The 23,972-nt window shown below is 46.5% G+C and overlaps 1 protein-coding gene across 1 annotated transcript; it reads left to right on the top strand.

Annotated features, from left to right (window-relative positions):
* The first annotated feature begins 71 nt into the window (after window positions 1-71).
* On the top strand, window positions 72-23,920 carry wwc1 (WW and C2 domain containing 1). Its single transcript, XM_058626586.1, has 22 exons — window positions 72-916; window positions 7,319-7,428; window positions 7,923-8,126; window positions 8,228-8,304; window positions 11,753-11,832; window positions 14,531-14,660; window positions 14,752-14,883; window positions 14,997-15,067; window positions 15,134-15,379; window positions 16,441-16,530; window positions 16,921-17,576; window positions 18,494-18,605; window positions 18,818-18,988; window positions 19,086-19,278; window positions 19,376-19,516; window positions 20,156-20,193; window positions 20,269-20,422; window positions 20,509-20,661; window positions 20,737-20,829; window positions 20,902-21,132; window positions 21,413-21,531; window positions 22,093-23,920. Exons 1-22 carry the CDS (start codon window positions 798-800, stop codon window positions 22,157-22,159), a joined length of 3,387 nt encoding a protein of 1,128 aa, XP_058482569.1. The 5' UTR covers window positions 72-797; the 3' UTR covers window positions 22,160-23,920.
* Window positions 23,921-23,972: the final 52 nt, after the last annotated feature.

Below are 23,972 nucleotides of genomic sequence, written 5' to 3'. Positions count from 1 at the left end.
GCGGAACTTGTCAACACGAATCTTATTGTGAAATGATACCGGAAGCGCTGACAGCAGATGTGAGTAGCTTGACAGCGGTTGACCGGCCGAAGTCATCGGGACTCGGGAAGAGTTTTACCGCCGCTGAAGCTCCGCTCCGCCTGCGAACAAACGGCCTGTTTAACAAGTAAACAAGCGAGTTTGACGGAAACTTTACCGCGGACTTTACCGGGTTTTAACGTCACTTCGCTGCGTGAGTGCGGTGTTTCGGAGAGCTCGTTGCCCCGCGGCAGAAGGCTAGCATCGGTTACCGCTGCTAAACATGGTGGCGGCCTGTACACAGCGCGGAGGAGACGCGACGAGCGCGGGCTGGGAGGAGGAGGAGGCGACCGAGGAGGCTTTGTAAAACAACAACAACAACAACAACAACAACTACTACTACTATTACTATTCATTCTGTTTCCTGGCTCTGTGGACTCGGAGCAGAGGCTCGTCTTTACCCGACATCATCGGCAGTGGCGGCAGGTGCCGCGGCAGCGGCGGCAGGAGCGGCAGCGGCGGCAGGAGGCGCTGTCCCTGCTCCGTGGATCAGTGGAAGAAGTTTGACTCGCGCCTGGAAAAGTGCTGTAAACATGAGGAGAAACGTGGTCAGACAGCGGCTGAGGCGGTGACATAAGAGCCTGCTTCCTGTGGATTATTAGTGTTATTGTTGTTGCTATATGTGTGTGCGGCTGTGGGAGTGACGGTGATGAAGATGAAGATGTTATGACCCTCCTCGGCAGCAGCAGCAGCAGCAGGTTGATGGAGACGAGGCTGAAATGCCCAGGAAGGAGTTGCCGCTACCAGAAGGTTGGGAGGAGGCCAGAGACTTTGATGGAAAAGTTTATTACGTCGATCACATTCATCAGTGCACGAGCTGGATCGATCCCAGAGACAGGTAGGTCCAGTGTGACCTTTAACCTCTATTCTCCTGCACACACACACAGCCCCCCCTGCTGCTGAGAACCAGCCTGACACACAGAGACTCTTCTCAGTGAAAACATGGCTGAAAAAAAAACACTTAACAAAAGTCACGTGTCATAAAATCTGCGTTAGTCTACGCTCTTTATGTCACATGATCACGTCTTTTTCTCACTGTTAGACAGACTATTGAAAAGCACTCACTCTCCCACACCAAAGTCCAGAGAGAAAATCGGTGATCGTCAGGAGCTGTTGATCCACTGCTGCCACACACACGCACTGCTGCCTCCATCACTCAGTTCAAATGTCTCACTTTGAAATCCAACGTTCAGATTGACGTCAGTGACACAAAGTGACCACACGAGGCAGCAGAGGAGCAGCAGCTCCTCAGTCCCCGCCTTTCTCTCTCCCGATATTTGACTTTAATGATGAGTGTTGTGGTCTCTGTGCTTGTGAACGTTGTGTCACGTGATTGTTGTGGAGGACAAACAATTAAATCACGGAGGAACCACGTGAACACGTCAAATACACACGTGATTATCCCTGTGAAATTTTAACGTCCTGACTTGAAGAAAATGCACGTCAGATGACCTTTGTTTCCATGGTAACCAGGGTCCAAATCAGAACTTAGAATGCTGTGTTTTAAATTTAATTCCATATGAATTTAAAACCACAGTGAGCCACATAATATCTGATTATCAAATGGTTTTTACCTTGGGCTTAAACCAAAATAAAACCTGGAAATATGGATTTTAAACTTCATGAGAGACTGAGGAAGTGGAGCTCAGGTTTACATAATCCTGGTTCATTACTTTACAAAAAGTATTTGTGTCAGTAATCATATGTGTGTGTGTGTGTGTGTGTGTGTGTGTGTGTGTGTGTGTGTGTCGTGTTCCATCCACTCTACGTCTAAAAACTAAAACGTTAGTCTGTGTTAGTGTGATGAAGTTGTGTTGTGTTACAAGCAGAACGTTTGTGTGATGACATCAGACTCCAGTGTAAAGATGGAGCTCTGTGGTTCTTCCTGATTGTCGACATTCCTGTCATCACAAATCAGCAGGTGTCACAGTTTCACCTGCTCTAATCCAGACTCACAACACAACACTGCTTCATACACAACACAACACAACACTGCTTCATCTGCAACACAACACAACACAATACTGCTTCATCTACAACACAACACAACACTGCTTCATCTGCAACACAACACAACACTGCTTAATCTGCAACACAACGCTGCTTAATCTGCAACACAACACTGCTTCATCTGCAACACAACACAACACTGCTTCATCCACAACACAACACAACACAACACGACACTGCTTCATCTGCAACACAACACAACACTGCTTCATACACAACACAACACAACACTGCTTCATCTGCAACACAACACAACACAATACTGCTTCATCTACAACACAACACAACGCTGCTTAATCTGCAACACAACACTGCTTCATCTGCAACACAACACTGCTTCATCTGCAACACAACACAACACTGCTTCATCCACAACACAACACGACACTGCTTCATCTGCAACACAACACTGCTTCATCTGCAATACAACACTGCATCATCTGCAACACAACACTGCTTCATCCACAACACAACACAACACTGCTTCATCTGCAACACAACACAACACTACTTCATCCACAACACTACTTCATCTGCAACACAACACAACACTGCTTCATCCACAACACAACACAACGCTGCTTCATCTGCAACACAACACTGCTTCATCTGCAACACAACACAACACAACACTGCTTCATCTACAACACCACACTGCTTCATCTACAACACCACACTGCTTCATCTGCAACACAGCACAACACTGCTTCATCTACAACACAACACTACTTCATCTGCAACACAGCACAAGACTGCTTCATCCACAACACAACATAACACTGCTTCATCTGCAACACAGCACAACACAATACTGCTTCATCTACAACACAACACAACACTGCTTAATCTGCAACACAACGCTGCTTAATCTGCAACACGGCACAACACTGCTTCATCTACAACACAACACTGCTACATCTACAACACCACACTGCTTCATCTGCAACACAGCACAACACTGCTTCATCTACAACACAACACTGCTTCATCTGCAACACAGCACAAGACTGCTTCATCCACAACACAACATAACACTGCTTCATCTGCAACACAACACAACACAATACTGCTTCATCTACAACACAACACAACACTGCTTAATCTGCAACACAACGCTGCTTAATCTGCAACACGGCACAACACTGCTTCATCTACAACACAACACTGCTACATCTACAACACAACGCTGCTTCATCTGCAACACAACACTGCTTCATCTGCAACACAACACAACACAACACTGCTACATCTACAACACAACACTGCTTCATCTACAACACAACACTGCTTCATCTGCAACACAGCACAACACTGCTTCATCTACAACACAACACTGCTTCATCTGCAACACAGCACAAGACTGCTTCATCCACAACACAACATAACACTGCTTCATCTGCAACACAACACAACACAATACTGCTTCATCTACAACACAACACAACACTGCTTAATCTGCAACACAACGCTGCTTAATCTGCAACACGGCACAACACTGCTTCATCTACAACACAACACTGCTACATCTACAACACAACACTGCTTCACTCAATTTCATGAAGCATGAATTCCTGCCTGCCTGTCTGTCTGTCTGCCTGCCTGCCTGCCTGCCTGTCTGTCTGTCTGTCTGTCTGCCTGCCTGCCTGCCTGTGTGCCTGTCTGTCTGCCTGCCTGTCTGTCTGTCTGTCTGCCTGTCTGTCTGTCGTGTCACAGACAGGCAGACATCATCAGTGAAACTGATGATATTGAGTCATAAGATTCACTTTGGTCTCATCTGTGAATATAAGACATCCGTGCTGCTTTTGTGTTTCATGTCACTGAGGTCACATGGCTAGCACACGCACGCACACACGCACACTCACACAGACACACACTCACACAGACACACACTCACACACACACACACACAGCAGCTAAAGAACTGATTCATCTGAAGTTCTTTTCAGCCTTTGCCAAGGTGCACAGGTCAAAGTTCAGTGTGAGGCCCTGCAGACTGCTAACCTCATCTGATCATAGTCACAGCTGCAGAGTTTAAATATGTAACCAACATGAAGACACACACACAGTCTCACACACTCACACACATGCACAGACACACACATGCAGAACATGCAGAACATGCAGCTCATGCAATACATGTCTTTGTTTCACTTTCTCTAAAAATATCGCTCCACAAATCAAATATTTTCTGTCTCAGATAAGCTTCTTAATAAACACACAGACCATCATGTGACTGTGATCTGCTCACACACACACATTTAAAAACCAAAAACTTAAGATATTTAATCTTTTATTTGTTGTAGATGAACGTCAGCTGATAAGTCTATGATCTCTACATCACATGATCACGTCTTTATCTCACTGTTCAACTGAAGTTTGTAAAGCACTCACTCTCCCACACCAAACCTCATAGAGAAAACCAGTGATTTTAACATCACACACACAGGAGTTGTTGATCTACTGCTGCCTCCATCACTAGTTCACATGTCTGATTTTGTCGAATTCGGCATTTGGAATATTTCATTTCGTCTTAACTTAGTGACACAAAGTGACCACACGAGGCAGCAGAGGAGCAGCAGTACCTGTGTCACCGCCAGCTAAAATCACTGATTTTCTCTATGGGGTTTGGTGTGAGAGAGTGAGTGGTCTCACAGTGAGATATAGATGTGACGTAGACATCGTAGATTTTATTTTTTGTAATGAGGCTGAAATCAAATGATTTCTCCTCTTTTGTCTTTGATGTTCTTAGTTGAAACTTAGATGTGTCTGAATAAAAGAATTACTCTTTATCCTGTGTTTCCTGTGTTCACACCTTGTTTCCTGTGTTCACACCTTGCCTCCTGTGTTCACACCTTGTCTCCTGTGTTCACACCTTGTCTCCTGTGTTGTCTCCTGTGTTCACACCTTGCCTCCTGTGTTCACACCTTGTCTCCTGTGTTCACACCTTGTTTCCTGTGTTCACACCTTGCCTCATGTGTTCACACCTTGCCTCCTGTGTTCACACCTTGTCACCTGTGTTCACACCTTGCCTCCTGTGTTCACACCTTGCCTCCTGTGTTCATACCTTGCCTCCTGTGTTCACACCTTGCCTCCTGTGTTCACACCTTGTCTCCTGTGTTCACACCTTGTTTCCTGTGTTCACACCTTGCCTCATGTGTTCACACCTTGCCTCCTGTGTTCACACCTTGCCTCCTGTGTTCACACCTTGTCTCCTGTGTTGTCTCCTGTGTTCACACCTTGCCTCCTGTGTTCACACCTTGTCTCCTGTGTTCACACCTTGTCTCCTGTGTTGTCTCCTGTGTTCACACCTTGCCTCCTGTGTTCACACCTTGTCTCCTGTGTTCACACCTTGTCTCCTGTGTTGTCTCCTGTGTTCACACCTTGCCTCCTGTGTTCACACCTTGTCTCCTGTGTTCACACCTTGTTTCCTGTGTTCACACCTTGCCTCATGTGTTCACACCTTGCCTCCTGTGTTCACACCTTGTCACCTGTGTTCACACCTTGCCTCCTGTGTTCACACCTTGCCTCCTGTGTTCATACCTTGCCTCCTGTGTTCACACCTTGCCTCCTGTGTTCACACCTTGTCTCCTGTGTTCACACCTTGTTTCCTGTGTTCACACCTTGCCTCATGTGTTCACACCTTGCCTCCTGTGTTCACACCTTGCCTCCTGTGTTCACACCTTGTCTCCTGTGTTGTCTCCTGTGTTCACACCTTGCCTCCTGTGTTCACACCTTGTCTCCTGTGTTCACACCTTGTCACCTGTGTTCACACCTTGCCTCCTGTGTTCACACCTTGCCTCCTGTGTTCACACCTTGTCTCCTGTGTTGTCTCCTGTGTTCACACCTTGCCTCCTGTGTTCACACCTTGCCTCCTGTGTTCACACCTTGTCTCCTGTGTTGTCTCCTGTGTTCACACCTTGCCTCCTGTGTTCACACCTTGTCTCCTGTGTTCACACCTTGTCTCCTGTGTTGTCTCCTGTGTTCACACCTTGCCTCCTGTGTTCACACCTTGCCTCCTGTGTTCACACCTTGTCTCCTGTGTTGTCTCCTGTGTTCACACCTTGTCACCTGTGTTCACACCTTGCCTCCTGTGTTCACACCTTGCCTCCTGTGTTCACACCTTGCCTCCTGTGTTCACACCTTGTCTCCTGTGTTCACACCTTGTTTCCTGTGTTCACACCTTGCCTCCTGTGTTCACACCTTGCCTCCTGTGTTCACACCTTGTCTCCTGTGTTGTCTCCTGTGTTCACACCTTGCCTCCTGTCTTCACACCTTGCCTCCTGTGTTCACACCTTGTCTCCTGTGTTGTCTCCTGTGTTCACACCTTGCCTCCTGTGTTCACACCTTGCCTCCTGTGTTCACACCTTGTCACCTGTGTTCACACCTTGCCTCCTGTGTTCACACCTTGTCTCCTGTGTTCACACCTTGCCTCATGTGTTCACACCTTGCCTCCTGTGTTCACACCTTGCCTCCTGTGTTCACACCTTGCCTCCTGTGTTCACACCTTGTTTCCTGTGTTCACACCTTGCCTCCTGTGTTCACACCGTGTCTCCTGTGTTGTCTCCTGTGTTCACACCTTGCCTCCTGTGTTGTCTCCTGTGTTCACACCTTGCCTCCTGTGTTCACACCTTGCCTCCTGTGTTCACACCTTGTCTCCTGTGTTGTCTCCTGTGTTCACACCTTGCCTCCTGTGTTCACACCTTGCCTCCTGTGTTCACACCTTGTCTCCTGTGTTGTCTCCTGTGTTCACACCTTGCCTCCTGTGTTCACACCTTGTCACCTGTGTTCACACCTTGCCTCCTGTGTTCACACCTTGTCACCTGTGTTCACACCTTGCCTCCTGTGTTCACACCTTGCCTCCTGTGTTCACACCTTGCCTCCTGTGTTCACACCTTGTCTCCTGTGTTCACACCTTGCCTCCTGTGTTCACACCTTGCCTCCTGTGTTCACACCTTGTCTCCTGTGTTGTCTCCTGTGTTCACACCTTGCCTCCTGTGTTCACACCTTGTCTCCTGTGTTGTCTCCTGTGTTCACACCTTGCCTCCTGTGTTCACACCTTGCCTCCTGTGTTCACACCTTGTCACCTGTGTTCACACCTTGCCTCCTGTGTTCACACCTTGCCTCCTGTGTTCACACCTTGTCACCTGTGTTCACACCTTGCCTCCTGTGTTCACACCTTGTCACCTGTGTTCACACCTTGTTTCCTGTGTTCACACCTTGCCTCCTGTAGGCAGACGAAGCCTCTGACGTTTGCAGATTGTATCGGAGATGAGCTGCCGGTCGGCTGGGAGGAGGCGTACGACCCCGTGGTCGGCTCGTACTATGTCGACCACAACACCAGTGAGTTCACCTGCTCTCCTCTGTCACACTTGATGATGATAATAATAATAATAATAATAATAATAATAATAATAATAATAATACATTTAATTCAAGGGTGCCTTTCAAAGCACTCAAGGTCACATTACAGTATATGATTAAAAAACTTTAATCAGACTAAAGTCATAGTCTTACTGAGACAATCAGACTACTTACAGGGTCTGCGGTTACCTGTGTGTGTGTGTGACTTCGCCTCCGTAGGTGGCGCTGTATCTCTCTGTAAACTAGTGATAGACAGAGAGAGGGACAGTCAGGGACGGTGAGAGGGACGGTCAGGGACAGCGAGAGGGACAGCGAGAGGGACATTGAGAGGGACAGTCAGGGACAGTGAGAGGGACGGTCAGGGACGGTAAGAGGGACGGTCAGGGACGGTGAGAGGGACGGTCAGGGACAGCGAGAGGGACAGTGAGAGTGACGGTCATTCACATGAATGTGAACGTGTCTCTGTCCTGCAGAGAGCACTCAGCTGGAGGACCCGCGTGTCCAGTGGCAGCGGGAGCAGGAGTCCATGCTGCGTGATTACCTGGCCGTGGCCCGCGACGCTCTCAGCGCTCAGAGGGAGATTTACCAGGTGAAGGAGCAGCGGCTGCAGCTGGCGCAGCAGGAGTACCTGCAGCTCAACGATGCATGGAAGGACAAGTCCACGTCCCAGACCAGCTGTGAGTCCAAATAATTTACACTTGTCCTCTGTCTCTAAAGTCTTTGTGACGTATCTTCTTCAGTAAAAACCATGATTCATAAAATCTTCTGTTTCCTGCAGTGAATTCAAGATCGTCGTCTTCCAGCAAGTACGACCCCGACATTCTGAAAGCGGAAATATCCACAGCTAAAAGTCGGGTAAGACACACACACGCATGCGCACGCACACACACACACACACACACACACACACACACACACACTTACTCCTGTTGCTGTAAAGCAGCGGTACTCAAGCGGCCCCCGAACTGTTATTTCTTCACTATGGGTTTTGGTTGGTTCAGTACGTATATCGGGACTTGTCTCCATGCCAAAAGCAAAACACAAATACAGGGGGAAGACACTACTATCTTGCATAAAGGTGCCATTTTGTTCCATTGATCGAATTACTTCAGGTTCATCTCAATGTCCTTCCATCTGGCTTGATAGACAACGTATCTCAACTGTGCAGCATAGTAATATTCTCTGAGACTTGGCAATGCCAATCCTCCATGTTCTTTGTCTAGCACCCGCCCAGTCTGACACCCGCCCAGATGAACCTGGATATTAGCTTGTCCCATGCTGAGAATTGTGAATCAGGTACTCTAAGTGGGAGAGATAAAAAAAGGTACAACAACCTGCGTAAAAGATTCATCTTGATCACCTCAATTCTTGAGCTGAATTCCATCACACACAATGACCACTTTGCTACATCTTTTTGAATTTTATCGTTGATTAGCCTGTAATTTGTCTCGTAAATTCTCTCGTATTCCTGAGTTATTATCACTCCTAGGTATTTTATTGACTTAGCGTTCCAATTTAAATGATATCTCTTCCTGATTTCTGTATTTGGCTTGTAATTAAAGGATAAAACCTGAGTGTTTGACATAATCAATTTTTAACCCGACATCAATCCATATTCTTCCATTATCTTTAATAATTTGGTAAACGTTGTGTTCGGGTCTTGAAGAAACGTAATTATATCGTCAGCAAATAATCCTATTTTGTGTTCATCTCCTGCCATCGTGATTCCTGTCAACTCATCTTCTTGTCTGATTAGTTGAGCAAGTGGCTCTATGAAAATTGCAAAGAGGGCAGGACTAGCACAACAACCTTGTCGTGTCCCTCTGTACAGTTTAAGAGTGCCTGTCAGGTGCCTGTTAATTTTAACTCTGGCTGATGGGTCAGTATACAATGCCTTTATGCATTTTATGAATTTATCATTGAATCCCATCCTTTCCAGTACTTTATACAAAAAAGCCCAGCTGACCCTATCAAACGCTTTTTCAGCGTCTAAGCTGATCAGTGCAGCGCTTGTATGGTGTTTATTGACATGTTCTATAAGTTAAAGTGTGCGCCTGATGCTCCTGTGTTTGCCATCCCTTTACAAAACCTGTCTGGTCTTCGTGTATCAGGTCAGGCAAAAAAGTTCCAGTCTTTTAGTGATGATGGATGTGAACAGTTTATAATCTACGTTCAGAATAGATATTGAGCGATATGACTCGCAGTATTCTTTATTTTTCCCCTCTTTCGGAATGACAGATATCACAGCATATCACAGCTATCGCCTTCTCAAGCGTCCAATTAAAGGGGACATATTATACCCTATTTCCCCAATTAAACTAGTTCCCTGGTGTCCTAATGAACATGTCAGTGACATGCCTTGGTCAAAATACCATAAGGATGAAGCATCATAGCAGTTCAATAACCCTGCTAAACCCGCCCCTTTCAGAACGCTCGGTTTTGTTCATGGTCCCTTTATATGCAAATGAGACACAGGCAAACACACACCCACTTCTTCCAGGGGGTTTGTGATTTGTCCTCTTTACAGCGCTCACTCGCTCAGCTCCTGTTCCCTCTGCTCCATTCGTCTCCCCCTCCCTCCACTAGTTCTCTGTCAATATCAACATGGCAGCGTGCGCGGAAAACAGCGAGAGTGCCTTCACAGAAAGAGACGTCCGACATATGGATCGAGCCGAACTGTGCTGAACTGTGCTGAACTGTGCTGAACTGTGCCGAACTGTAAATCAGTTAAAAAGACTTAGGGACAGCACCGCTGATCGCCACCACTGATCGCCAACGGCGCGCGGCGAGCTGCATAAACTGCCGCTGTATTTGACTGTATCAGACTGAGTCTGTGCTCCGGAGCTGGCGATCAGTGGTGGCGATCAGCGGTGGCGATCAGCGGTGCTGTCCCTAAGTCTTTTTAACTGATTTTCACAGAGAGTGCCGTCACAGGAAGAGACCTCCGACACAAGGATACTTAGGGAAAGCACCGCTGATCGCTAACGGCGAGCGGCGAGCTGCACAATCTGCCGCTGTATGTGACTGTATCAGACTGAGTCTGTGCTCCGGTCATGGAGGACGTACTGAACAAATATTTTTAATTAGGACGTGTCAGAATGGTCAGTTATGACCTCTATTTGACCTTTTCTTAAAAATGTGTGTGTTTGTACGTCGGTGAAATACGGTCGCTGACTAAATACAGCGACCGCTGGCCGCAGTCTGATGTGAAGTGGTGCGAACACACGTTTGCTGACTTTATCCGGAACATTAGCTTCATATATAAAATCCTCTGAGGCTGGAAGTTTGTGTAAAACACTGTGCTCCACTGTGCAGCCACCAACAGCACACTTGTCCCTCTGCGTTGACATAATACCGCTCTTCCTCACTCACCTGCACTCTCGCAGGGACAAGGTGGAGCTAAGGTGGAGCTAAGGTGGAGCTAAGGTGGAGCTAAGGTGGAGCTAAGGTGGAGCTCTCGAAGTAAACTTACTGGTGGGCAGTAACATTTGTGGGGAAATGCGCATGCTGCCGTCATAAGCACAGGGAATTCAACATCGTGTGTTTTATCGCCTATACTTACACTAAGGGGAACCACGAAAAAATTGATTTTGATTTTGCATAATATGTCCCCTTTAAATGATTCTAATAGTATCTTTATTTTCAACCAAAACTGAATTTAAAGGTAAATTGGGTTTAAATAACAACAACAACAGTTAATCAACACACAAGAATCCATTCCCATGAGTCTCTGCGCCATCAGCGCTCACCGTCCGCAAACGGTACTGCTCCGGTCACTACAATATTTTCACGGACCGGCCTTTAATGTGTGGTGGATAAATACAACAAAACAAAATGATACGACCGGCATAAGAAGTGGTATTTTCTGAATATAATAATAAACGTGAGTCCACTGTGTATGCACATTCATTAGCAGCGCCCTCGTAACGATACTGCACAGAGCACAGCCGCGCGTCAGTCCCGCCTGTTAATTGCGCAGCAGTCAGTAACGGAGGTCGCAGATGACGCGAGCCGGGAGACGGATGCTGCGTCAACAGCAGTGGCACCCGCTCACTCTGCTTCACACAGATAGGATGTCGGAAATGGCAACAGGGTTTTCAGTGCTGTTGTGGCGATTTCAGGGTATTCTGCCATGACTTTAATCCAGAACACCGGCAGAGTTACTGTCTCAAACTGCCGAATAAAAAGGACATTTTCTTTTGAATATTACAGTATATCGCATGTGGCCTGACCGACCTCAATAAATGGAACTTTGAGTTTTGTATTTGAGTAGCCCTGCTGTAAAGTGTCCTCTGTGTCTCAGGTGAATAAGCTGAAGAGAGACTTGGCCTGTATGAAGCAGGAGCTGCAGTTCAAAGAGCAAGGCTTCCAGACGCTCACAGAGTAAGTCCACATGTCCACTGCACTGTCCACATCTATGTCCACTGCACTGTCCATGTCAGGACTTCACAGACCAGTTTCACATCTTCTTCTCTAACAGATATGAAGAGTGAAGGTTTGTGAAGCTCTTCAGTCAGAACAGCTAAACAAACCCTCCTGATGCTCATTAGAGGTTTAACAGAAGTAACATGATGCTTGATTCACTGACAGCGGCACCAGCAGTTGAGCTTATTAAAGATGATTCCCCTGGGCCTGACCTCTGAACCCTCTGACATCATGAGAAGCAGTAGAGACGATCACAGAGTGAGCAGTAAAGTTCTTATCTGCTCCGTTATTGCCTCAGCATTCCAATCCATCATTAAACACAAACATGTTCATAAACACAGCAGCAGCTCAGGAATGTGGATCCGCCCATTCCACCTGAACCTGAACCTGTGCCGCGTCCACACCTCTGCAGGCGGGACCGGACGACACACTGCGCCGCCGCTGAGTCACCAGTGAAGATGGAGGACAGAGATGATGGCTGATGGGAGCGGAACGTGAACATGAACAGAACAGGAACAGAACGTGATCGTGAACAGAACATCAGAACAGGAACAGTCCATCAGAACGTGAACGGGAACGGAAACAGAACATCAGAACAGGAACAGAACGTCAGAACAGGAACAGAATGTGAACAGAACAGGAACAGAATGTGAACATGAACAGAACATCAGAACAGGAACAGTCCATCAGAACGGGAACGGGAACGGAAACAGAACATCAGAACAGGAACAGAACGTCAGAACAGGAACAGAATGTGAACAGAACAGGAACAGAATGTGAACATGAACAGAACTTCAGAACAGGAACAGAATGTGAACATGAACAGAATGTGAACATGAACAGAACATCAGAACAGGAACAGAATGTGAACAGAACAGGAACAGAATGTGAACATGAACAGAACATCAGAACAGGAACAGAATGTGAACGTGAACATGAACATGAACATGAACTAAACATCAGAACAGAACGTGAACATGAACAGAGCGTGAACATAAACAGAACATCAAAACAGAAACAGAACATGAACATGAACATGAACATCAGAACAGGAAAAGAACGTGAACAGAACATCAGAACAGGAACAGAACATTAGAACAGGCACAGAACGTGAACATGAACAGGACATCAGAACAGAAACAGAACATGAACATGAACATGAACATGAACATGAACATCAAAACAGGAACGTCAACATGTACATCAGAACAGGAACAGAACGTGAATGTGAACAGAACAGGAACAGAATGTGAACATGAACAGAACATCAGAACAGGAACAGAACGTGAATGTGAACGTAAACATGAACCGAACATCGGAACGTGAACATGAACATGAACATGAACAGAACATCAGAACTGGAACAGAACATGAACAGAACATCAGAACTGGAACAGAATGTGAACAGAACAGGAACAGAGCATCCGAACAGGAACAGAACGTGAATGTGAACGTGAACAGAACATCAGAACAGGAACAGAACATTAGAACAGGCACAGAACGTGAACAGGACATCAGAACAGAAACAGAAACAGAAACAGAACAAGAACATGAACATGAACATGAACATGAACATGAACATCAAAACAAGAACGTGAACATGAACATCAGAACAGGAACAGAATGTGAACATGAACAGAACATCAGAACGGGAACAGAACGTGAACGTGAATGTGAATGTGAATGTGAATGTGAATGTGAACATGAACCGAACATCGGAACAGAACATGAACATGAACAGAACATCAGAACTGGAACAGAATGTGAACAGAACATCAGAACAGGAACAGAATGTGAACAGAACATCAGAACAGGAACAGAGCATCAGAACAGGAACAGAACGTGAACGTGAACGTGAACGTGAACATCAGAACATGAGAACAGGAACGTGAACGTTTACAGGAACAGAACATCAGAACAGGAATGTTTCCCTGAGCTCAGTGAGAGTGTCAGAAGGATTAAAGAGGAGGTGAGGTGGGCGGAGCTGTCCGGCAACATTCCTCTCCTGTTACAGTCACCTGACCATGTCTGACAGCCAATCACTGCTCACACAAACACCAATCAGCTCAGGCTGGAATGCAGTGATAAGATTTCACAGAGACTCTCCTTCATACACAGAGTCTGATTTCATTGCAATCAAGAGCAGCACAGTGATGTCACCTTCTGTACAAAGATAATTAACACACACAATTAACAACACTATTTATTGTATTTTCAACTATGTAGAAACTTAATATTAAATACATGATAGAATAAACATAATTAATAAGTGGCTGATTATTATGAAAACGGATTCATATTCTTATTTGAAAGTCTAATATTATGTGATTAAAAATGTCTCAGAGATCTGATTTACACCGGTGTCTCTCTCTCTCTCTCTCTCTCTCTCTCTCTCTCTCTCTCTCTCTCTCTCTCTCTCTCTCTCTCTCTCTCTCTCTCTCTCAAGAATGTGGATGAACCTGTTGGTCACATGACTGGCTGATGACATTGTGTACATAGTTGCTTCTGCTGTTCATCTTGATAGGACTGTAAAGCACTTTGTAACATTTGTTAATGAAAATGCTTTATAAATAAAGTTTATGTATTATATACAGTGTTATTTTCAGGCCCGTTAAGAACTCTAACTCATGTGTCTCACATGCGCCTGTACTTCCAGAATCGACCAGAAGATATCGAGCAGATCGTACGGCTACAAGCTGCAGGAGGCGCAGGCCATTCTGAGTGAGGTGCGCTCCATCAGAGAGGCCATCAGCTCTGGCGAAAAGGAGAAGCAGGAGCTCATGCAGGTGAGGACAGTTCTCTGACGTCCACACGTCTGGGTCCACACGTCTGGAGTTACTCGGCAGTTACTATTCCCTGACTCGTGTGTTTCTTCAGAGACTGGCCGTGTTGAAGGACAGTTTCCAGCTGGACTCGGACTCGCAGCAGGATTTGTGGAGCAGCAGTCGGTCGCTGTCCGTCCCTCCACTTTACTGTGACGCCGGCTCTCAGACAGACATACCTGCTGAGGTGAGTCCCAGAAGGAAGTGATGTCATCAAACATGAAGTCACATGGAGCAGGAACCTGGGTAAACATGGATGGTGTGTATTGTTTGATTGAATGTGGATTTGTTTGTTGTTAGTTTGTAACCAGCAGCAACAAATTGGCAGAGAAAGTTCGTCTGAGTCTGAAGTACGAGGAGGTGAAGAGAAGGTGAGCTCTGATCAATAAATCAATGTCAATCCACCGATCCATCGCTAACTGTCTCTGTCCTCGTAGAATCGCCACCATCGAGGTGCAGATTGCCAAACTGGACAGCGAGGCGTGGCCGGGGCTGCTCGACCCCGAGCGCGACCGCCTCATCCTCATCAACGAGAAGGAGGAGCTTCTGAAGGAGCTGCAGTATGTCAGTCCTCGCCAACGCCTGCAGCCCAACGACGCCCAGAAGCTCGAGTCTGAGAAGAAACGTCTGGAGAGAGATCTGCAGGCGGCCCGAGACAACCAGAGCAAAGCTCTGAGCGAGAGGTGAGTGGAGGGGCTTAAACCATCCAACCAGAGCAAAGCTCTGAGCGATAGGCGAGGGGAGGGGCTTAAACCATCCAACCAGAGCAAAGCTCTGAGCGAGAGGTGAGTGGAGGGGCTTAAACCATCCAACCAGAGCAAAGCTCTGAGCGAGAGGCGAGGGGAGGGGCTTAAACCATCCAACCAGAGCAAAGCTCTGAGCGAGAGGCGAGGGGAGGGGCTTAAACCATCCAACCAGAGCAAAGCTCTGAGCGAGAGGCGAGGGGAGGGGCTTAAACCATCCAACCAGAGCAAAGCTCTGAGTGAGAGGTGAGGGGAGGGGCTTAAACCATCCAACCAGAGCAAAGCTCTGAGCTTGAGGTGATTGAAGTGACACAAAAACCATCATTGTGGTTTAAAGGTCCAGTTTGTAAGAATGAGGCTGCTTCTATAAGTATTCTCTGTATGTTATGTATTGTTCTGCTGTTTGAATGGCAGGTGGCGCTGAGTGCTTAAGTCTCATTAGCGCCACCTACAGTGTTGATAAATGAACATATGAAATCCTTTTAATAAATGCATATATATAGTTATTTTCACATTTTCAATATTTAACTTCATTTATTTATTTTTATTATTTAATAAAATATACAGTACAATGTGAAAAATAGATATATTACAGCACTTCCGGGTTTGAGAACTGTCCTCGCTGTTCACGGACTTGAGAATTGGACTGAGACTGATGACGTTTTCACAAGTACAAGTACACAGGAGTACACTAGAGTGGCATCTAGTGGTCAGACTGTATTTCCTCCTTTGCTCAGGAAACTATGGTGGCCTTCACAGACCACAAAGGATGTAAACATTTGCTTTTTCCTCCTGTTGTTTTTTTTTTTGAAGTGGGCGGAGCTGTTTTCTTTGTTTGTGGTCCACTTTAAACCCTGGCTCTGGCTGGTTTGTCCCTTCAGGCTGCCGTAGGGTCGAATTTGATGTTAAACATCTCACCAAAGTGTTTGATGAATGAGTGATGACGACGTTTCTGTCTGTCACAGAAACTCAATACATTTTTTGTTTTTGAATCATTTCAGGCTGCGGCTCCACTGCAGACGCAACAAACTGGTGAGAGAACTGGAGGAGATGGTTCGCCTAGCAACAACACTACACACACAACTGAAGAGGTGTGTACTACACTACACAACACTACACACACAACTGAAGAGGTGTGTACTACACTACACACACAACTGAAGTGGTGTGTACTATACTACACAACACTACACACACAACTGAAGAGGTGTGTACTACACTACACAACACTACACACACAACTGAAGAGGTGTGTACTACACTACACAACACTACACACACAACTGAAGAGGTGTGTACTATACTACACAACACTACACACACAACTGAAGATGTGTACTACACTACACAACACTACACACAACTGAAGAGGTGTGTACTACACTACACAACACTACACACACAACTGAAGAGGTGTGTACATCTGCACGCCATGACTCAGCATTTCAGTGCTCTGACCTTTGACCTCTGTCTCTCTGCAGTCTCTCGACCAGTACTCTGTCATGTTCGTCCGGCAGCAGTCGTGGTTCTCTCACGTCCAGTCGCGGTTCTCTCGCCACCACCTCCAGTCTTGGCTCCACCTCCTCACTCAGCTTCACCGACATCTACCTGGAGCAGCCTGAGCTCTCTGACCCAGACTTCCAGAACAAACTGGACCTTCTCCTGCAGGAAGGCGGGTCCGGAGGGTTCCGCCCCTCCAGCTCCATCACCACCATCCACGAGCACGAGGTGGTGACAGGTGGCGGCGGGCGAGACGCCGGGCGACCCGTGAATAAAATTGAAGGAGACTTGGCAGGTTCTGGTGGAGAGAGCGCTGGAGGAGCAGTAGAACTGGGCTCGTCCAAGATCCAGAACCTCAAACTGTCAGAAACTCCTCGCTCCATGAGCTCCTTATCACCGCGCTCCTCGCTCTCCTCCCTGTCTCCGCCCTGCTCGCCACTCGTCACGGACACTAACTTCCTGTCTGGTGAGACGGGGTCTGGCGGTGGATTAGGTCTGGATTTGGAGCTGCACGGCCGCCTAGCTGACCTGGAGCTGGGCCTGGACTCTGAAGAGCATCAGCCAGAAGATCATGAAGGTCCAGGAGAACTGGACGAGAAGCAGGACGTCAGCGTGATGCTGCGCTGTGAGGTCAAAGGTAAACAGGAAGCTGTCATTTCAGTGTGTCAACAAAATAAAAGTCTCTCTTTCTGATGTCAGACATTTATTGAAAGAAACAGAAATATTAGAACCAATGTTATCATTTGCTGTGCAAATAACATTTTTGCTTCAGCATTAAAAATAACGTGTATCCACTTCATAAAGTTTCCTGTTGAAATCAACATAACTCTGAGCGTCTCTTTCTGAGCTTTCATTCTGTCTCCTCCCACATTCACTAAGCTTTGACTTTAATCCCAACCTCGTCACTAGGGTAGATTTTGTTGTGGTACGTGATTAAAATGAGTCCGGGTTACCGCCAGAGCAAAAGTTCCAACTGCTAAGGTCAGTCAGTCATCATCTACCGCTTTATCCTCTGCCAGAGGGTCGCGGGGGGTGCTGTGCCAATCTCAGCTACATCGGGCGATAGGCGGGGTACACCCTGGACAGTTCGCCAGTCCATCGCAGGGCCACACACAGATAGAGACAAACAACCATTCACTCTCACACTCACTCCTATGGTCAATTTGGAGTGTCCAATTTACCTATCCCCACATTGCATGTTTTTGGACTGTGGGAGGAAGCCGGAGTACCCGGAGAGAACCCACGCACACACGGGGAGAACATGCAAACTCCATGCAGAAAGGCCCTTGTTACAACCGGGGCTCGAACCCGGGTCTTCTCGCTGCAAGGCGAGAGTGCTAACCACTACACCACCGTGTGGCCCCCAACTGCTAAGGTTTAGGACTTAAAAACAGAGCTTTTGCCCCCCCCGAAGAGTCTCCATGCCCCCCGGGGGGTCCCCGCCCCACAGTTTGAGAAAGGCTGCATTAGAAAACAGAAACAGTGAAGAGCAGAATATAATTTTTAATCTCTGTAATTGTTCCCTGACTTTTTCTGTTTTTTTTCTGTTATCAGACTCCACCCCACAGCTGCAAGGGGCGGGGACAAAGAAGATGGGTGTGTCTTCTGCGGTGTCTGATGAGTCTGTGGCAGGTGACAGCGGCGTGTACGAGCCTTCAGAAAGCAGGTAAGATGAAGACGATGATTGTGATGATGGTGATGATTGTGATGATGATGGTGATGGTGATGATTGTGATGGTGATCATGATGAAGATGGTGATGATGATGAATATGGTGATGATTGTGATGATGATGGTGATGGTGGTGATGATAATGATGGTGATGATGGTGATTGTGATGATGAAGATGATGATGATGATGATGATGCGTCTCCTCCAGGCCCCTCCTCCCCGCTGACCTCCTCCTGAGCTCGTATGCTAACAGGTTAGCACCTGTTTGCTCGCAGGTTCAGCTCGGATTCCGCTACGAGTTGAGAGACCAGCGCTTCACCATCTACGTCATGCAGCTTTTGAACTGCAGCGCCCTCTGTCTGCCAGCTGACCAACACATGTATGACCGCTCACTGACCTTTGACATGGAATTTAAAGCTAAAGAATTCAGACCTGTCTGATGTGAACACGTGTGTGTGTGTGTGTGTACTCCACAGACATGTGCGTGTTGCCGTGTTGCCGTGTGTAGAAACCACTCGCTGCCTCTTCAGAACGTGTGGCTCCTCCCCTCAGGATGCTGTGCAGGTGAACGAGGTGTTTGGCGTGCAGATTTCCCAGGGTGCACTGCGGCAGAAGACGCTGAGGGTGGACGTCTGTCACATGAGCACGTCGGGTCACGAGCGGTGTTTGGTGGGTGGAGCTGACGTTTGTTTCCTGTTTCTGTCCATTGAGTTTGTTTTTTGACAGACAAACACCAGGGGGCAGCACTGACAAAACTTTCTTCCAGGCGGGGGCACAGGTCAGTCTGGCTGACGTCAGCTGTTCAGAGGACAGACGCACACGCTTGTACAATCTGCTGAGTCGTGTTTACATGAGTGACATCAGCAACAAAGACGACGAGCCACGAGCGGTCGACGACGTCCACGTGGTACTGAAGCCTTCACACGTTATTCACACGTTATTCACGTTATTCACACGTTATTCACACGTTAGTCACACGTTAGTCACACGTTAGTCACACGTTAGTCACGCTATTCACATGTTAGTCGCGTTATTCACACGTTATTCACGCTATTCACGTTATTCACACGTTATACACACGTTAGTCACACATTATTCACGTTGTTCACACGTTATTCACATGTTATTCATGTGTTATTCACACGTTAGTCACACATTATTCACACGTTATTCACACGTTATTCACACATTCACTTTGTCAGTGACATGTCATGTGATCAGGATACTCCACATATATCTGGATATTTTTTCTGTGATGCCATCGGGGTTTCCCTCAGAAAAGTACAGCAAACCCTTTAAAGAACAAACAGTAAGTTTAAGCCACATGCCAAAGGTCAGAGGTCAGAGGTCACTGAAATAAAATAAAACATTCAAAAATACAATACTGTTACAATCTTCACACTTTTACTGCGACTGCAAACTGTTTCCTCAAATAGAAAAGAAACACATGACGACACAGAATAAGCCACGCCCCCTTCCTTTCACATGTTCACAGGTGTTTGCTGCACATGTAAATACAGTTGTTTATTATTGTTGTTGTTTGTAGACTGGTGACACAGTGGGAGGAGCCGACGCTGATGAGTGGTGAGTGTTTGTTTGTTTGTTGACTTTGTTTGTTTATGTGCGTTCCATTGTTTACACAAATGAAAACATCTTCAGGTCCGCTGACATGTTTGATGATGAAGAAGGACACAGTGTGGAGGCAGAGGGCACCGTCAAGCCAGTGTTTTATCCCGACAGCAGCCAATGGGAAGCTGAAGAAGAGGAGGAGTCTGAACCTGTGACTACAGTGATATCATCAGTCACAGAGAAGGTGTTTGTTTCATTAATCAATGAAACATTAAGCTCCTCCCCTCTAGTCTTTCTTCACACGTTAAGCCCCTCCCCTCTTGGTTTCAGGTGAACAAACAGACCAGTGTGGCCGGTTTGTCATCGTCACACCGTGGTTCTGTGGTTCGACCCAAGGAGCGTCAGAACCCGTTCATGAGAGGAAACACCATCATCCGCTCCAAGACCTTCTCCCCTGGACCTCAGAGCCAGTACATCTGCAGGGTAACCATGGCGACCGGCAGCTGGACATCAGCGTCAGAGAGTGCGACAAGCTAACGTTTGTCTCTGTGTTTTCAGATCAATCGCAGCGACAGCGACAGCTCCACACTCTCCAAGAAGTCTCCGTTTGTCCGGAACGCTTCAGAGCGACGCAGCGTGCGTGTAAAGAAGGTGAGGAAATCAAACTGCCCTCAAATCTGAGTCCACGAGTCAGCATCTGAACCCGCGCGTGTGTGTGTTCAGCCTCCGGTGCAGGTCAAAGGTCTGGACGGTCTGCTGCGGACGTCTCTGGACCTGGAGTTGGACCTGCAGGTGTCACGGACGCGGCAGGCCCGGCTGACGCAGGAGCTGCGGGTTCTTCGGGAGCTGAAGGTTCAGCTGGAGGAGGCGCGGCAGCAGGGTCAGCGAGAACTGCCCTCCTGGATCCAAGAGGACCAACGCTTCTGTCTCCTCCTCAAACAGGCCGACAAACAGGTGAGTCTCACAGCGTCACAGAGCGTCTCACAGCGTCACAGAGCGTCTCACAGCGTCACAGAGCGTCTCACAGCGTCACCCAGCGTCTCACAGCGTCACAGAGTGTCTCACAGCGTCACAGAGCGTCTCACAGCGTCACAGAGCGTCTCACAGCGTCACAGAGCGTCTCACAGCGTCACAGCGTCTCACAGCGTCACCCAGCATCTCACAGCGTCACAGAGCGTCTCACAGCGTCACAGAGCGTCTCACGTCCACAGACTAACGCTTTTCTCTTGCTCAGACTCGTGAGGAGCAGCTGCAGGAGAAGCGTGTGGAGAAGATGATGAGGGCGGCGGCCAAAGACGTCCACAAGATCAGAGTCCAGAGCTGCACAGAGGTCCCTGAGGTCCAGACATTCAGGTGGGAGGAGTCATTCATGTGTGGGGTTTACAGGGTTCACGGGTCCTTGCCATACACCAGGCCCACGCAGGACGGACGTGGAGACACCAAACACAAAGACATGGACGAAGACCAGCTCCCGTCCTCATTCAGTTCTTGAATTAATTTGATTAATTTGATGAACGTATGATTTAAATGTGATTAACGTGATGAACATGTGATTTAAATGTAATTAATGTGATGAACGTGTGATTAACGTGATGAACGTGTGATTTTAATGTGATTAACGTGATGAACGTGTGATTAAAGCGTTGAACGCGTGATTTAAATGTGATTAACGTGATGAACGTGTTGAACGTGTGATTTAAATGTGATTAACTTGATGAATGTGATTAACGTGATGAACGTATGATTAGTGTTGAACGTGTGATTTAAATGTGATTAATGTGATGAACGTGTGATTAACGTGTTGAGCGTGTGATTTAAATGTGATGAACGTGTGATTTAAATGTGATTAACGTGATGAATGTGTGATTAACGTGATGAACGTGTGATTAATGTGATGATTTCCTGTTGTTTCAGAGAGAAGATGGCGTTTTTCACACGAGTAAAGAGCAGCATCCCTGATCTGCCACCCGACGACGTGTAGAGAAGCATTTCAAAGCACCTCCTTCACCACCCTCTGGCCCCGCCCACACCATACTGACCACGCCCACCGCAGCCAATCAAAGCCCGCTGTTGTCGTTCGGATGAAGGTTGTTTTTATTTAGTAAACGAGCGACATCACAGTTTTAACTTTAGATGTTTACAAATGTTTACAGCGTACATGTAAACAAACACGTAAACAAACAAGTTAACACACTTCTAAACGTATGATTTTTCTTAAAAATAGCTTTGAATTAAAAGTTAAATATTTTTCCTTCAAGACTCAAAGTTTAGGCAAAAAACATAAAATAGAAACAAGATGAGGGGGCGGGGCCAGGTCTTAATGACAGACGTTTTCCGTTTATATCTAGTTTGACAGTTACGATCTTTTTTGAGCTGCACAAAAAAGTGTTGGCACAAACCGTTGCAAACATCGGAGGAGGACGTTGTTTACGTCACATAAACAACAATCGTCAACAAAGAAAATCACATTTCTGGAAACGTACGCAAAAAAGAGTGAATTTATATTTTTAGGTGTTAGCAAAGGTACGAATTATACCGAGCAAGATTTTAGTTTTAGCATTTTTTTTAAGCTAAACTTCGTGATCACTTTTCTTTCATTGTGTTCGTAGTTTCACGACTCCACGTCAAATTCAGAGAAAAAGAAACAGGTCAGAGTCAGAGCGCCCCCTGCAGGCGATTCTTTGACACTTTAGAGCCACAGAAAATAAATTCTATTTTTAAAAAAGTCTGAAATTAAATATTTTTATATTTTTTTGTGGCTCTTTTCGTTTTCTGTCAGAGTTCGTTCTTCATTTCTTTGATTTCATGTGAACGTTGTCATTTTAATCCATGGAACGTTTGTCGTGCTGGAACTAACGTCGTCATTCAAATCCACTGAACGTTTGTCGCGATTTAACAAACATCATCATTTAAATCCACAGAAGGTTTGTAGCACTGGAACGAGCGTCGTCGAAATCCACTGAACGTTTATCGCGATGGAACGAGCGTCGTCTAAATCCACAGAACATTTATCGCGATGGAACGAGCGTCTAAATCAACGGAAAGTTTGTCGCGATGGAAAGAGCGTTGTTTAAATCCACGGAACGTTTGTCGCGATGGAACGAGCGTCTAAATCCACGGAACGTTTGTTGCGATGGAACGAGCGTCTAAATCCACGGAACGTTTGTCGCGATGGAAAGAGCGTTGTTTAAATCCACGGAACGTTTGTCGCGATGGAACGAGCGTCTAAATCCACGGAACGTTTGTCGCGATGGAAAGAGCGTTGTTTAAATCCACGGAACGTTTGTCGCGATGGAACGAGCATCTAAATCCACGGAACATTTGTCGCGATGGAACAAGCGTCTAAATCCACGGAAGGTTTGTCGCGATGGAAAGAGCGTTGTCTAAATCCACGGAACATTTATCGCGATGGAACGAGCGCTGGGATTGAAAGAATGTTGAATGAGTTTGTAAAAACGTGAATGAAGGAATCGTTGAGAGAAAAATCTGCTGTCGTTGATGATTTAGTTTTACGTTGTGATGATTTTTTATTGTGATGTTTGTGTGTTTGTGTGCAGACAAACACCCAAACAGCTTGTATTTATTGCACTCGTGTGATTTGGGTTTTGCTTTTATTCTGTTTTTCTTTTCAATCCCGAGAAGCTGTGAATTTTATTCTTGTAAATATTTCACCAGCACGAAATAATGAAATAAGTCTTTTGTAGTTTTCACAACAAATAAAAACAAAATTTCTTCTCCTCCATTTTCTCTTGTTTTTTTGTCAAAGTGATAAAAACCTGAAATCTAACTTCAAC

The sequence above is a fragment of the Solea solea genome, chromosome 4 (assembly GCF_958295425.1).
Source record: "Solea solea chromosome 4, fSolSol10.1, whole genome shotgun sequence".
NCBI classification, from domain to species: domain Eukaryota; kingdom Metazoa; phylum Chordata; class Actinopteri; order Pleuronectiformes; family Soleidae; genus Solea; species Solea solea.
This window is presented reverse-complemented; position numbering and strand designations above follow the sequence as displayed.

Bases quoted from the DNA above. Each gene is read 5' to 3' on its own strand.
- wwc1 (XM_058626586.1), top strand. From the start codon at position 798: ATGCCCAGGAAGGAGTTGCCGCTACCAGAAGGTTGGGAGGAGGCCAGA. The intron at 18,606-18,817 runs GTAAGATGAAGA...CGTCTCCTCCAG, and splicing joins TACGAGCCTTCAGAAAGCAG to GCCCCTCCTCCCCGCTGACC. The intron at 20,423-20,508 runs GTGTTTGTTTCA...TCTTGGTTTCAG, and splicing joins TATCATCAGTCACAGAGAAG to GTGAACAAACAGACCAGTGT.